This window comes from Phlebotomus papatasi, chromosome 2 (genome assembly GCF_024763615.1).
Source record: "Phlebotomus papatasi isolate M1 chromosome 2, Ppap_2.1, whole genome shotgun sequence".
NCBI classification, from domain to species: Eukaryota; Metazoa; Arthropoda; class Insecta; order Diptera; family Psychodidae; genus Phlebotomus; species Phlebotomus papatasi.
Window position 1 is genome coordinate 57,485,909 of NC_077223.1, and position 17,236 is coordinate 57,503,144.

At 30.9% G+C, this 17,236-nt stretch overlaps 1 protein-coding gene across 1 annotated transcript in view; it reads right to left on the reverse strand.

The window, feature by feature from the left end:
* The window catches only part of LOC129801873 (5-hydroxytryptamine receptor-like), a 57,895-nt gene continuing 40,659 nt past the window's right edge, over positions 1-17,236 (reverse strand). The window contains exons 7-8 of the mRNA XM_055847270.1: positions 6,225-6,410; positions 1-6,162 (exon numbers count right to left, since the gene is read on the reverse strand). Of these exons, the coding sequence (XP_055703245.1) occupies positions 5,587-6,162; positions 6,225-6,410 (762 nt within the window). The 3' untranslated portion in view covers positions 1-5,586. The remainder of the gene's footprint in view (positions 6,163-6,224; positions 6,411-17,236) is intronic.

Below are 17,236 nucleotides of genomic sequence, written 5' to 3' on the forward strand. Positions count from 1 at the left end.
TTTCTTTTTTTATTTACAAGTGTTTCTTGATCTCCATCTGAATGTTATGTACTATCTCACAATCGATACGTTTGATTCAATAATTTGATCTTATTACTTCAATTTATGGTTTTATTGGTAGGATTCTTGATTTAGCAATTGATTTATTGGTATCTTTTAGCGAGTTTTGGCACATTCAATTCCATTTTCTTGACAATACCTGACAAAAACTCTTCATTTTGAACAACCATTTGATTTGAGGACAAAAATGAAGGGTTTTTATTGCTTTTACTTGAGTTAGAAAGTCTTTCCTACTATAACAATTTTCTTTCAAACAACTAGTTTTTTTTTCTATTTAAATTTTTTTTCCTAAATATTTCTGTTGATTTAGGATGTGTTTTTAGTTTTTGGTCTGTTTTCTTTCTTTTGTTTCGGTATAAGGGCAATGTGAGCAAAGAGATTTATTGTAAATTATGATACATGGGAAAAAATGTCATTAAAGTGCAATTTTAATGACAAATCTTGCCAGAAAATTCCCCATAGGAAAATTGTGTCAAAGATTTGAAATAATTTATCAAACCATAAAATGATGTTCATGGCAAAAGTTGTAACAACTACAACTTTGTCGACAAATGATGCACTTTCTCGACAAAGTTTTGTGCTACACCCCTTGGATTCTTTTCTGTTTTTTCTTTTAAATTTTCTTACAAAATTTTTCCTTTTTTTTAATTTATAAAGCTTTAACCTCAATACGTATTTCTTTAACAGTGGTGTTGTTTGCTGATTCTTGCTTTTTCTTTCACATTTTTTCTTCTAATCCACATTTTCTCAACAACAGAATGAATATTTCTTGCTCATATATAAATTGTTTCATTATTTACAGAGTGAAACACTTATATAAAATTTCCTATTTTTGGATTTTGGTAAATTTTTCATGTTTTATGTTATTTTTTTTTATTTCTAACATTATACCCCATTTGAATACGTCTTACGATCTACATATAAGAGTGTCCTATTTAACGTTGACTTTACACTTAAAATTTGATTTAATTCTATTTTAGATTTTCTTTTCTTCCAAAAAAAAAACAACTTGTTATACCTTAATTTGATTTTCAATGTCCCTTAAAGGTATCTAATTTTCTTTTATCTTACTAGATGTTGTTTCCTTTACCCACTAATATGCAAGTCACACAATATTTTTTTGCTTAACTATATGTAAGTATTTTCCTTAGTAACTTAGATAATAGTGTTCTTTCTCTATCATAAACTTTCATTTCATTTATTTTATAAATCATTATTGACTAACTATCGTGTAATCCTATTGTTGATTATTTCATAATATAAATTTTTCTTTTCATTTATCAGATAATATTTTCTTTTAGTATCTCATTAGTAGTTCACTTTAACATGTTTACTATATTTACATTTTTTTTTATAAATTTTCCTTAACATGTTTTTTTTATTAGGAGTTTTCTTTACAAGTGATCCTTAATAGTTTTCTTTTAAGTTTATCTGTCTTCTCATTTAGTAAATTCCTCTTGTGCCAAAATGCATCGAATGGTTTAACGAAGATTTTTTTTAAATATACATTGTTTTTCAAATTAAGTGTCTTACGAATTTAATAGATTTAAAGTTTAAGGTTCTTTTAAGTTTTGTCTACACTGAGAATCTACTAATAATTATGCATATCAATTTTACTAAAACGATTTAAGGGCCATAAGCAAAGTTTTTCAAAATAATAATAATAATAATAATAATAATACAGACAAATTGTCTAACTGACCAGCATGAAAATTCTTTTGAAAGGCTGTAAAGTAGTTTTTAAAAGAACTCAAGAAAATGCATTTTTGTAAAGAAAGTGAAAGACTTGGTTACATGAAATTCACACATTTTATTTTCACTGTCTTTCTTTTGGGGCAGTCACATATTTTCCATGCCTTGAAAATATGTGACACAGTTATATACGTGAAATGTATCTAATAAAATTCGGTATATAAGATATTTTTGTTTAAAGTTGCTTAAAAATGCAATTTTTCCATGTTTTCTGATCTACTTGAGACTACAGCGCCTCTGGTGTTGTATTTTAGAAGTTCAATAGTTATGTAAAATTGTAGACCATTTAAAGGTCTTTAAGTTTCTCCTTATAAAGAATTAAGTAACTTCAATATAATCAGAGTTGTTGTCCCTTAAGTATAAAAAAACAGCGAAAAATAATTTGCCTATATTACTGGCGCATTTTCGCAAATCATGGAAACCAAACAATAGAAAAGCATGGAAACTCTAAGTCCAATGTATAATATAAACTTTTTAATTGCAAAAAAAAACTATTTCTTTTTTCAATTTTAAACATTTAAATTTTGTGAAACACTTAATTTGAACTACACTGTACAATGGTAGAACACAAAAATTCACACCCTCGCAATATCTTCATCAATTTTCCTTATTTTTACACATTTTATATATAAAAATTATTACTCTTCTGTCTTGTGCCTCCTTTGTGGTGTCTTTTATCACGTTTTTTGTTCCGTTTTATTTCACCCAACAAAACAGAAATAGTTGGCAATGGGACGATGAGAGCAATTTATTAAGTCCAGATGCAGATTTGAAATGAAGACTGACTGGGATGGATTGTGGATTTAGTGTGGTGAAAATTCACTAAATCATTATGATTAATGAGGATACAAGTAGTTCTTTTTTTTTCATCTCCTTTTTGGGAAAGATTTTCTTCTTTACGGAAAGCCGGAAAGAATCTTTTCGTCTTGCAGAGTGTGAAAAGTAAGAGGAAAAATTCTGCAGTCTTGGGAGATGAATGATACTGATAAGCTTGCCTTAGCTTATGGAATATGTGATTCATTAAAAAAACAGTTTTGTGAGACAGCTAGATAAAAATTTTAGTTATATTTCAGTAGACTGTTTAATGGATTCTTCATGACTAAAGTATTTAAAAAAAATAAATCCCACAAAATATTAAGGTTTTAACAAACGATAATATGCTTTCTAAGACAGGGAATAAACATAAGTGTAAAAGAGCTAAGATATTTTTTAATTGCGCTATAAAATGTTATATTTTAATATTATTGTTGATAAAAAAAAAACATATTTCAGATACAATTTCCAAATCCTAGATATTTAACAGCTGATAGTATCTTACTTTGAAGGTTGTGTCCTTGGAAGGAATACTACGGAATGGACAAGCAAACTATTTTTCTAAAGAGTCTGTGTAATTTCCGTGAAATTTTCTTAAACCTTTATCAAGGTGGGTATCATAAAAATCATATTTATTGCGATAATAAAGTTTTTATTCATTTAAAATTGCTTTAATATACTTAGTCATAGTTTTATTCAGATTTTTTTTTGAAGGTAAATGTGATTATATGTAGTAAATGTAAATTGAAATGCTGTGAATGTGTTATTTGTGGAATGCCTTCACTGAGAAAAAAGAAAGATAGAATTAACTTTTTTGCTGTTCGAACTCAAAGAGAGAGCAGTTATATAATCGACTTTTTTCCAACTTGTCCCCGCTCTGGAGGTAAGTGGTAAAAAATATTAACTTCCGGTCTTCGGTAACTCCCAGTAAAAAAACATTATCTCCAGACGTTTTTTTCTTCCTCCCCTCACCCCCTGCAACCCTTTCAAAACCGTGATTTTCGGTTTATTGCGATAACGGCACTTTAGTTCTAATTTATTTTCGGATATGCTATGAGGAAAGAATGATACACGTAAAAGAATAAATATACCTATTTCGGATCATTACCGTGTATTATTCGAGTAGTAATCTTTTAAGATTATACTATCTGTAATTGGGAATGCCTGAAACATCTATTCTTTGAATACGAGCTGAATCAAAGACGGTTTACTGAATTGTAAGTTTACTAAATCTGCGATTATCTCAGAATTACTCTTCAATATCAAATGAGTTCCCGAAATGTTCAATTTCCTGCTAGACCAGGAAGTGCAAGGGTGACTATGAAGGCTTCCCATCGTGTCATTCAAGGCACTGCAAGTTCAAACAGGAAAAAGGAGCTTTGAAGGGGACATAACAAATAAAATATGGCGAGAATTTAAGTGAGACAAGAAATAGAGCTTAAAGATCAATGATAAGAATAAAATATTAGAACTTGCACAGCGCATATAACTGGCTGTTATCTAAACGAAACAAGAAATCTTCTATATTGCACTAATTCATTTCTTTTCCCAATTCTCCGATCACAAATAACCTTCTGTTTGAAAGTCGTTTTTTTTAATAACCAAAAGCAATTTCAATTGCGATTTGTTGCAGAGAAATTGAAAACGTAAAATTTATGTTTTGGAAAATTAGAACGTTTGCCTATTATTAAACTAAATTTTTATATAAAATCAATACAAAAAAATTAGTGCCATAAAAATAATGATATGATTCTATAATCAAAATTATGCCGTGGGATTCTTATTAATTCTACGTCAACTTATAATTCATTTGGTATTATGTTTGTTAAAACTTCAATTTCAATAAAGTTTTGTTTTGAAGCCTTGAATGCAGACTACAAAATATTTATTTCGCTAAACAATATGTAGAATGATATGTCGCACTTGGAGGTTATACATAAAATAAATTAGTTGCTTATAAATGGAATTTTTACTTAAAGCCAATTGAAATGTAAATTTCTGAAGAAATGGAATGTTTTAGGAGTATTGTGAATAATTAAATTGAGAATAATTAAATTGAGAATTTAATAAGATGAATTTTGGATGAGATTGAATTAGTTCTAAAAATATTTTAGTCAGCAGAAACATCTTAGGAATTCGAGAAATTCCATTTCTTTCATTTTATTATACAGAACAATATGGAATAAACGATCTGCCAGTAGTCGTTTTCAGAATTTCTTAATTTAAATGTTTGTTAATTCAGATCAAATTTATGATAAGGAAATTTAAAATTCTTTATAAAATTTGCTGCTCTCATTGGCATTGACACTTCACGATTTGCGACTTAAGGCGGTTTCCCTAATTAGAAGACCAAAAGAAATTGATATTTCTTATTGCTTCTCTAAATCGATAGATAAATTTCCAAGAAAATGTTAGAAGCTAATTCAATGTATTTTCGAAGTTACAGAGTCGAAAGCAAAGGAGCGTGGATAAGATTTGCGAGCCCTTGGACGAATATTGAAAACTGAATCGTCTTTTATCCATTTCTCATTTTTTTAATTTTGTCGAATTGGCGGGAAAAACATCAAAATAAATTATTGATTGAATAAAACGAGTGCTTGTACTTTTCAGAATTAAAATCTCTTTTCGTAGGACTAAAATATTTGTTATAAAACCATTTTTTAAACAATGTAAAAGTCAAAATTTTCCAAACAAAAATGCAACTTTTTGAATCCTAAAACAATAAAAGTTCCTGAAGAAAAGAACTACACTTTTTTTTCAAAAAAAAAGAAAAAGAAATTAGCGCATTAAATTTATGGAAACATACCCAAAATTTCAAGAAGCTTGGTCATTTATTTGTTTAAAAAAAAAATGAAAACAACTTTTTTTCCGCTTCGTAATTAGGGAAATCCCTTCAATGAATGTTAGACACCACAAATAGGCATATATACCGCCTCTATCTCAGTTCTGGAGGACACCTGGTTAGAACTTACCGGGTCGATAGTAAGAGTTCCTGTGGGCTCCGAATAAAATGCGCTTGAAGGCCTGCCGGAACTCAGGGCTGAAGATGGTATATATTACTGGATTGAGGGTTGAGTTGAAGTATCCAAGCCAGAGAAAGAGTGCTGCCACCGAGTCGTTGATATGGCAAGATTCGCAGAGTGGCATGAGGAGTGCCATGAGGAAGAATGGTAGCCAACACACTACAAACGCTCCTGTGATTATGGCTAGCGTTTTGGCAGCCTTTCTCTCACGTTTCGCCTCCAAAGTTTCCTTCCTCTTGGATACCTGGGCATGCGGATTGACGGTAGAAGCTGAAGCAGAGTGCTGAATAGGCGTCGATACTTGACTGGGTGCCTGATGTGGTTGCAGGGTTGGGGTGGATATTTGACTGGCCACTGAGGAAGGTGTTATGGTGGCTGTTGTGGGAGCTGGGGCACTGGGTGTTTCCGCAGGGGCTGAGGTCACTTTCACCTGATGACTTTGTCCATTCTCTCCCTGGTTGACGATAAAGTGGGACACTGTGGTGATTTGATTGGCTGAAGATGCCCCAGGACACTGAATAAAACATATATTATTTTAGTAAAAAAAATCTACAGCATAATTATAAATTCACTAACATCATCTGAATTGTTGAACGATGTAACTTCGATGCCTTTCTTCTCATTGCTGCTGTACTCAGTGTCCTCCACGGTATTGACCGTGTTGGTGGAATTACCCTCCACCAGTCCAAGAGTGGACCGTCCCTGTGTTGTGAATCTTGCGAGGCGAAAAGGCATCCGCGACTTTGTCTTTGCCTCAATAGCCTGCGAAGAAAAGCATCAATGGTTGGTATCATACAATTTGCTGAGATGGCAAATTTAATAAACGAAGACAACTCTTTCATCAAATTCGACGATGCTGCGAGAGATACATTTTAAAGAGAATGTGCCTTGAAGCGTAAAAGGACGGTTTATTGGATCTCATAAAACAATTTAGTGGCTCTCGATATTGCTATCTTGTGCGGGAAATTGAACAAAATGGCTCGATTGGTGTTATTTAATTTCGTGGGGATCCCTATTAAGGTAATTGCCTCATATCATCATATCATTGTGGAATTTGTAACAAGAAAATATGTTTTCTCGTTATGTTACTTTTTTGAACTTTTACATTGTTTTGATTATTTTGTTGCTCTTTTCGTTTCAAATCGCCCAGATACGGAGAATGTCTATATTGCAAAGTGCCTTTGGGGTGAGATTTTCTTTTCACAATCTCTTCCATCTTACTTAACGTTCTTAACCTTGTCCAACTGGGTGAATGCACGGCACAATGGTGAAGAAAATTTACGTAGTAGTCAAACTTACAAGGACTTCTTTAAGCTTTCCTTGCTATTGTTTTTTTTATGTTGGGACTTTTAACCAATTTAAATTTTGTCTTAAATTATCTAAAAGTATATATAACCAAAAAGGGGTGACAAAATTCTCACACTTTGCGAAATGCTCAAACTCGCAACTTAGTTATGTTATTACTTTAAAAGTACTTTTGCAACATTTATCGTTTAGCAATTCACAACCAATTTAGACCGTTTCATAAAATACAGTATATAGCCAAAATACCCTTAGCAGTAATAAAATTTATTTTAAGATAAAAATTATTTATTCGTTGCAATCGATTCAATCTAATCGGTTCCAAGGAATCGACTGGAACCGGTTCCTAACCAATTGGAATAAGTTCAGACTTGTCAGAAATTCCAAGACCTTTTCAACGCTCCCAAATATGATACAATTCGGTTAAGAAATACGCTATATAGAGCCTTTTTAACATTTGACCTTGGAAAATTATTATTAAGAATGTTTCCACGGTATCTTCGTGTATGCACAAAATGTCCGCCTGGGTCATCTTATCAAAAAAATAAAAAAAATATCGCTAGACGCACTTTCAAGTAATCCCAAAAAACATGGTTTTGGAGGGGGTTCGAAGTGGGTTGGGGGAAGACGACGGACATGTTCATGGTCCCAGGGTCAATTTATGGGGGGGCCCCTGATGATCCCAAGTATTTATCTCTAACCGACAAACAGAATGATGCCAAAAGAATTCGAAACTTTAGATTTATGCCCAACGCACAATAACTTTTGTTTGTAAACATGTTTTTAAAATTTCCTATGAGAGAAAACGAGATAACTACATTTCTGTGTCATTCACTCTCATTGAAATATCAGAAACATGTTTACAAAACAAAAGTTATTGTGCGTTGGGCATTACAAAATTCTACCAAAATATGATAATGTTTTTTTTATTCATATAATCCAAATAAAAAAAAATGATAAAAAATAGGGGTAAGGAGTCGAAATTACGGGATCAGGACTGCTCTCTATGAGGAGCTCGAGCAGTACAAATATTGGCTAATGATCTAAAAGCCCACGTTGTTTTATTATATCAACTTAGACTGTTTTTATTAAGAAGGCTTGCATATTTTCTTGTTCTGGATCCTAAGTACATTGGCTCAGATTGAGCTTGCATTTAAAAATCTCGAAAACATAATAGAGTAGATACATTCGAAAAGAATAGAACAATCTAATCTATTCTATTAAACCATTCCTTATCATGGTATTATACATCATACGCAAATTTAGTGATTTTAGACGATTTATTCCAGGGCAATTGATATTCGAATTTCTGTCGGGAATGGATGTTTGGTTACTTTAGTCCTTCAATTACTTGGAAAAAAATAGCTCGATAGAGATTGGAATACATTTTGTTATTCTTTTCTTGCTTCGCGTGAAGTCATGAAAAAATTTTGCTCAAAATGGCGGACGGAAAATTCGACATCCCGTCGATTTTTTTTAAATTAACCTTCATAGTCTTTCCTGATTTGAATTCAGGTTGCCAATGTGTTTTCTTGGATAGTTACTCTATTTAAATCAGTAGAGTTTGTAATGAATTAATGTGCAGAATTTAAATTCAGTGACCGTTAAGACGCGTGTTTGTGGGCGGCTCCCCGCGTCAGCATAATGGATAAAAAAAATTTCTTTTCAAAAAATTCATCTATTAATCTGTACGAAACTAATCCCAGAATATGAACATTCTATCTCAAATATTTCTAGTACATTGACTGAATGGGTTAAGACAAAGGAAAATATTTCAATTATTAGAAAATATATTTAATACGTCAAAGGATATAAATTTGACATTTTGTAAATTAAATAAATTGATAAATAACTATCAAATAAATTGTAAAACAAATCTTAGAAGTTTTAAAATTTCTTTTAAGTTGAGAAAGATTTGAACTGCGGTTTTAAAACTGTCCTTAAAATAAAGCGGTTAACCAGTTTTTCTGAAACGGTTTCACAAAAAGACGAACAAAATGAATAATAAATAATCAGTGGGAATTTGCGAACTTTTTGTCAATACCAATTGTGTTTGTAGTACACAGAAAATCGTCAATCAGAACAATTGACATCCAATTTTCTTCAGAGTAATAATTTTAATTAGTTCTATGTAGTTCTATATCTTTTATCACTATTTTTTTTTGGAACATATGGAACATATAAACATATGTTCGAGTATAAGAAAGTTTATTGCAATCAAAATTCATAATGTCCGAGGTAAGAACAACAAGAAACACTCGAAATCGGAAAGCAATATTGCTCTATTTGTTTAGAGTAGTTTTAAATTGAATTAAATTTTGTGTACCAATGAATTATTGTCTATGGGATTAATGGGGTTTAGTTGTCGTAAGAACTAACAATGTCGAGAGAGGTCGATTCAAAATTAAACGATAAACAGATAGGAAGTTTCTCTAAATAATAGCTAAGTTGCAAATTCATATAGAAACTGTACAACAATTATTGTCCCTCTTTGGTACATCTTCCCTAGGGTCCATTTTATTATCCCATTATGCAAACAGTTTCCCCAGAGATGCATCTAATCACATTTTCCATCATTTCGTTGGTCTTTGTGGATCTTTCAGAGTACAGGAGTAACACCATGCGCTAGAGATAAAGGAATATGGAAGTTTTCTCACAGAAATTCATATGATGTAGGATGATTTTTTTTTTCAATTTGCATCTGTTGGTGATGGAATTTGCAAAATATGGTAAACTTTTAATGATACCGCCAAACTTTATTTAAACTTCTTAAATCAACTTTTTTTAGGGATAACCTGAAGGCTTTAGTGTGGATTTGATGCACAATTTTCCTTGCTGACAAATTGCATCAGGAATTGGATGGTATAAGCCCCAACCAAAAACCAATAAAAACTAGAATACGTGAGATTCTTAACAATCTCACCAGATAGTATTGCTCATTTATGTTCTGATCGAACAGAAACTTAATCACAGCCCATATGTGCTTGAATAAAATAGTATCCTAGCTTGCTAGTCAACCTTATAGCTGGTTTTCATAACTTAATAAAAAAAGTAATACAAACATAATATCGACTTTTTATAGTTAAAGAAGTTTAAATATCTTGTAAAAAAGGGGTGGCAAAGCGTCCCAGGCTTTGCGAAATTCATCGAACTCGTGACTTAGATGCTATACCGCAAAAGTACTTTCGCATCATTTACCGTTTGCCGGTTCTCAACCGGTTTGTATCGATTCATAAATCTCTCAAAAGATCCCCCAAAATAGTTTTGAAAGAGGATTGATTTTCAGATAAAATTTTTTTATCGGTTTATGAACTGGTTCAGTTTTATAGGAAATTCCAAGACCTTTTCAACGAGCCCAAACATGACCCCATTTGTTTAATAAATGCGCTCTCTAGTGTCTTTTTAATCTTTGACCTTGAAAAACCGTTATTAGAAATAATTCAGCGCTATTTTCGTCTAAGGACGAAATGTTCGCCTGGGTAATCTCTAAAACATATCCAAAAATGAAAAAAATCGCACGACGAGTTTTCGATCAATAAAAAAACATGGTTTTGGAGGGGTAGGGGAGGGGTGGGTGGAAAATGAGGGGTATGCTAACGATCTTTGGGTCGACTTATGGGGGGGGTCCCCCGAAGGTCCCAAGTCTCTATCTCTTACCGTTTGGCCTCTAGAGTTGACGACAGCTAGACGGACAGAAGGACGGACGGACAAACAGCGTGACGACATTTCTCATAAATAGTCTGAAACGTGAAGATTTGTTGAGAAAAGTGGCCTCCGGGGGGTGAAAAAATCGAGGGATTATACTACTCTCTCCGTGGAGTTCGAGCAGTAATATTTTATTGCCATGAGGTTTTCCAGAAATCTACCATAAATTTATTACACAAGGTTAGAGAAAAAGATTCTTAAAGTGACCAGAGTAATGGTTTTATTATTAGAATATCTTTATAACGTTTATAAAAAGAAAATATCTCTTATAAGACAACTTATAATTTCAATTAATTTATAAATTTGTATCTAAAATAATAAATCAATTTTATATTATATTATTCCAAAAATATTATTTTTCCCCTATTTCGTAGATTAAAATGATACTAAGGATGAAACTCTAAGCTTGACAATTAATATTGATCTGATTAGAATTAACTTGCCTAATCCAAGCTGAAGAAGCTTAAAGTTTTGAAGTTTATATGCCATCATGTGCTACTATTAATCACTTAGCTGACATTCTTTACATTTTTAATTTCTTTTTTATAGTGCATTCTGGTACTGACTTGATTCCTTTTAGATTTATTTTTAGTTAAAATCATGATTTCATAGAACTATAAATAAAGAATTATTTCGTGTGCTATATTTTAACGAGTTGACATTTTCTATTCAGTTTAATTCAAATTATAACAAGTGGCAAAAAGTTCTGAAACATTAATAATTGTGTGGAAAAGATTTTTTTTCAGTGAGTTACCCAGATATTCTCGAGATGCCGTTCAAATAAAGTGCACTGTGGTTATTTTAATGGTACATTGAGGATTTGGGTCTTTTGATATAATAGCACTCAAACATTTGTTTTTAGTTTTTCGTATTAATATTTGAAGTAATTTTTTTTACTATACTAACATAATGTTGGAGAAGCTTGAAATGCGAAAATTTAGTAAATAGGTGAGATTTTTAAGAATCTCACCTAATATTAATTTTTTAAATTTCTATGTGGTTGAAACTTTATAAAGATGAAACTTTATTACGTTTAGATATCTATGTATTAAAGTATATTTTAATAAACACATTTTCTGATTTGCGCCCCATTTTTTAGTAAAGTTATGTTTTATATAATTTGTAGAGTATTTTGAAAAACTTGAAAATTTTGGGAAAAATCTTGAAAATGTCACTAACACAATAAATAATGGTATAGAAAATCTAAAATTGCTGAAACGTTAGACAAACTTCTCAAAAATTCATAAAAAAAAAAAAATTCATAAAATCACCTATTAACTTATGTTAAAATCTAAACCTCGAAAATTTTCAAAACTCCACTAAATCATCCGCTGTAGTGTGTGTTATAAAGATGATTTAATTTTAAATATGATTTAATTTACTTTATTTTTTAAGATTTACTTTCAACACTTAATAGAATTATACTTTAATGTAAAATAAGATAATTTTCAAATGTTTAATGTTTTTGAAAATTGTATTTTACCTTAATATTGTCGTTTATAAATCACGTTAATAAGTCTCACATTTACAAATAACGTCTTCAACGTAAACTCCTTAATGAAATTGTAATGTATTGCGAGATTTTCAACCATCATAAGCTGACCTGTAGATTGTTTTGATGCTTAGGTTTAGACGAAGATGAAAACCCCGTTGAGTGAAAGGCACTATTGAAATATGATTAAAATTTCAATTCAAAACACTCCATCAAACCTCTGGGAAAAGGTGATTGAGAGTTCTCTTGTCCAACACAATAAATATGATAATTTTTGCATGAAGGAATCTTCAAGAGAACGGAAGAATAATACTATACATAAATCATCCTCAAGGATTTCATATATCCAAAAAGATTTCTCTTGTGAAATATGTATTGTGTAAGTTGATAAATTTTGAGAGATTTTCAATAAAATTAAATAAAATCATTTTTCTTTTTTTTCAAAATCTGCATCGGTGGTTTATTTATTTATTTATTAAATATTTTTTAGGGATAATTCAAGCTGAAATATTCCTAACAGCTATCCCTTTTTTCGATCGGGGTTTCTGTATCATAGGATTAGAATGTTGTAAAGATGTCCAAACGGATTTGGAAAAGTTTGAATTCATTTCAAAGATTAGTAAATTTTTGAATCTCATATAAGCTAGATCGGGACTAATTTTTTTAATAACTAGAAATAAAAATAGATGAAGGGTTTTTATTATAAATTCAATTGTATTATTTATTCGCTATTTTGTGCAAAGTTTAAGACAATTCATAAATCGGTCCTAAAATAATTTAAATTTTATTTAGAATATGGTTTTTTTTAAAAATTATTCTCTTAATTAAAAAAAAACCTATGGACTTTTTACAGAAAACACATTTAATAAATAAAAGCATTTAATAAATAAAGCATTTGTATAAATTCTCAAAATTCTCTATATAGTTATTTTTATTGTTGTGATTTGTATAATTAACTACTAATGAGTTATATTTATAAATAGTCACAACTAAAATCGAAATGACATACTTACTGAAATGACATAAATATATATTAGGGCGTTTCAACTAGGAAAAAATTTTTTTGGCACTATTCTCACGGTGCTGTATTTGATGATACAAGAAAGTTTTTCTTCTACGACCATATGATCAGACGCTGTTTAGAGGTGGCTGAACGATCCTCTCTGTAGAACAAATTTCTGATTTTACCGGATTTTACACTACAGAGAGGGTCGTTCAGCCACCTCTAAACAGCGTCTGATCATATGGTCGTAGAAGAAAAACTTTCTTGTATCATCAAATACAGCACCGTGAGAATAGTGCCAAAATTTTTTTTTCCTAGTTGAAACGCCCTAATATACATGGGCGTACCCAGCTAGGGGCAGGGGGGGCAGCTGCCCCCCCCTAGAAGCTTCAAAGAAGACAAAAACAAATGAAAAGTAAAAAAATATATATTTGGTCAGCAAAAATTAATAATTTTGTTCAGTAAAAAAAAAACAAATCTTTCCAAAAGTGGGCTTAATTTTTCGATCCATAAAGATCGAAACTTTAATGAAAATTCTACTTCTTTTAAAAGTTGTAAATTTAGTCATTTTTCAAATTTAGTGTTTTACTGCTCGTTTGTCAATACAAAAATGAGTTAAAAAAACAATTAAAAGCCCAATCGGGGAGGGGGGGGCAGAGCAAGGCTGTTGCCCCCACTGCACTACATTCAAAAATTTAAAAGAAGTGTAAAAATGGGCAAATATTTAGTAATTATTTTTACTTTCTTTTTATAACGTAATTTCAGTAATATATTATATTTTTCGAAAAGGAGGAAGTTGTCACGTAATGTTTTTTTACAGAATTAAAGGATATTTAAGGATTTATAACGAAAATTTAAAAAGCCACAGAGAAAGTAAAAGCATAGGGTTAGAATTTGTTTTATAAAAGTCGTCATTGAGTTCTCTAAAGATCGCTTTTAGCACCAACAATTTACCATATACTGTTATTGAAAAGTAAGCTAGTTTCTTCTGAACATAATAAAAATTTTATTTAATTCAAGCTCCTAAGCATATAAAAGCATAACATATAAACTATATTTTTGACATGTTTATTTAAAAAAAAAAAATAAAAATTCGGCCGTTAGGACCTGATTGTCGGAAACGTTTATTGAACAAACTTATTTTTCGTCAATACCTAACGATTACTAGAGTACATTCATCTGATCTCAGAAAAACCAATTATTCCCTGTTAGCAGATGAGTTAAACCCGTTCTTAAACTTGAGGATTTAAAAAAAACAAAATTAGGTCTTTTTTTGATAGTTTAATACAAAAATACGATTCTCGGTGTATTTTGCACCTCGTTTTGTCTTAAAAAATAAATCGTTATCAAAGCTACAAAAAATCCATGGTTCAAGTTAGTTTAACTCATCTTCTAATAGGAAATAATTTTTTTTACGTTAGATTAATCTACACTGAGTAATCGCGACTACCGAAAAGTAAATTTAATTTCAAAAAGACATTTCCAAAAATTAGGTACCAAGTTACAAGAGCTAAACTTTTAAAGTTATTAATGAAAATTTAAAAAAATGCATGCAAATTTTACATACTTATATAAGGGGCAAGCAATATCTACTCTTAAATCTAATATACTTAGGAGGTGACCTGCTTATGCAATCGACTGGTGTGGGCTCCAGACTGTCGCGAGCTCTCCGCACTATGTCCTATCACTTGTACGACTCGAGACGAACTCACGTCCGTACTCACTGAGATCGTACGATCGACTAAACTAATACAGTCGTCTCCACCATCACCAGAGGCGCTGGCCTAGAAAGGAGACATTGCGTCTCGAATATTTAGGGTTGCCTCAGCAGAGCATTTATTGCTATAAGGCGGGAAATTTAAGCTCTACACTTAAGAGCTTATATTGAATTAATTATATCACGTTGACAAAAAAGAAAGGAAACATGCTGTTTTTAGGCTGCGTGATCCATGTGACCCTTTAAGAAGGGGAGACGTGGGTCAAAATATACTAAAAACAGCATAATTTTCTCTAATATTTTTACATCGGAATAAAAAGTTTATTTAACCCTTTAAGGACGATAGGAACACCGGTGTCCCATAAAGAGTATAATTTTTCGTGACTACCTAAAGTTATTTTTTACTTATGTTTATACGTAATTGCAAAGTAGAAGTTTGAAGGAATCTAGGATATTTTTTGCAAGTCTCCAACTATTTGCAATAATAGTAAATTTTTAAGCTAAAAAATGACACGAATTTTTAAATTCTTATAATGAAAATTGATTTTAATTATTTTTTATACTTCCAATTTTTTTTAAGCAAAACCGTTTTAGAACAAGATACTACAATACTCAAACATAATATTTTTCTTTAGAGTGAAAATTATCTGTCATTGGTATCGTCAGAAAAATTACTTAAATTTTCGAGCTATTTTTGTCCCTATTGTTCATAGAGACAAAAAATACGCCAAATCAGATTCTATTGGCTTTTCGAAGGCCAGATATAAGACGTATCACAAGTTTTGTTTATCAGTTTCAACTTTATTGCTGATTTTCGGTCAGCGAAAACTGTCTCGTCGTTAAAGGGTTAATTCGAGCTCTTAGGAATATAAAAGTACAACATTTAAAGTATATGTTCTGAAATTTTCTTTTAAAAATTCAGTTGTAGAGATCTGACTTGGAATTCGGAGACCTTTTTGAAAAAAAAAAAAGTTTTCGATGGACAATATTTCTTGAAATAAGTTCATCTGAAATCCAAAAGCCAAATATTTCCTGTTAACTAATGAGTTAAACCAGTACTTGATGATCATCAGCATTATCATTTTTAACCGCTTCTCCCTATTGGGGTCACGTCCTTGAACGAAGGATTTTTGAAAAAAATGATATTTGAATTTTTTGAAGACTATTCTACAAGAATAGCATTTTTGAAGTATTTTACAGATTTTACACCACGTTTCGTCTTAGATTAGAGAATAAGTTATGATCAAGTAAACATAAAATCCTTCGTTCAAGGACTAGTTTAATTCATTACCTAACAGGAAATATTTACGTTTTTGATATCAGAAAATATAGCACAATGGCTGAATTTTGAAAATTTTTAAATTAAAATGCAGAAAATATAATTTAAATCTTGCTATTTTTATGCCTAAGAGCTTGAATTAATTTTTTTTTATTATGATAGAACAGAAATTTGGAAAAAAAATCTGTTTTTAGTCTTCTTGACCCTCGAAGTCGTAACCCCTTAAGTCAATTTTCGTTAAATAAAAATGTCAAAGGTGGATATTTTCAGAAGCATATCATTAATTCTATATGATAGTCCTTTTTGCCTTGAAGGGTATCACGAAACGAAATGTTAAGACCTCCATATTAAATTTAAGAAAAATATATAAGCTCCAAAACATTTTGATGTTTTTGTATATGACAATGTATATTAGTGATTCGTTTTACTATATCTAAATTTGCGCATTTATTATCAGAAATGAATAAAGATAGGTGTAATTGTAAAAATGCATCGTGTTCTGCGGATCGGAAGGGACTTAATCAAACGTTTCTCGGATAGTTGGTTCTATAGATTAAATATGAACTAAAAGGAATGTCTTACTTACTGTAGTAATTTGCTAAAAAGTAGCGAATAATTTCTAAAAATTATTTTATTTTTAGCCAATAATATGGGAGAGAGTGTACTGGTCCGAGGAACTCTTACGATTGTTCCTTACCAATACTTACAAATTAAGCATAGGCTAATCTATGCTGAAAAGTAGGGGACCTGCTTTATTATCCCATTTTATTTTTTTACGTTTTTTTTTTTTTCAAAATAAAAATTATGTACCCCCCCCCCCCTCGCCAACAAATTTTGAGATTTAGCCCCCCCCTAACCGAAATCCTGGGTACGCCCTTGCTAATATATATACTGCCAAATTAAGAGATAATTGTGTGTATATATGAATGTAGTTCCCTTTTAGAGTTTGGGTAATAAAAAAATGTTGAATTGCACTTTATTCCCGTGTATAAGCTTACGTTTAAGTAAAAATCAACTTAAAGTTGTTCGTGAAATGAAGAATTGTTTTTATGGCAGAATCATACTGACGGTAAAATCCTTACACCGTCAC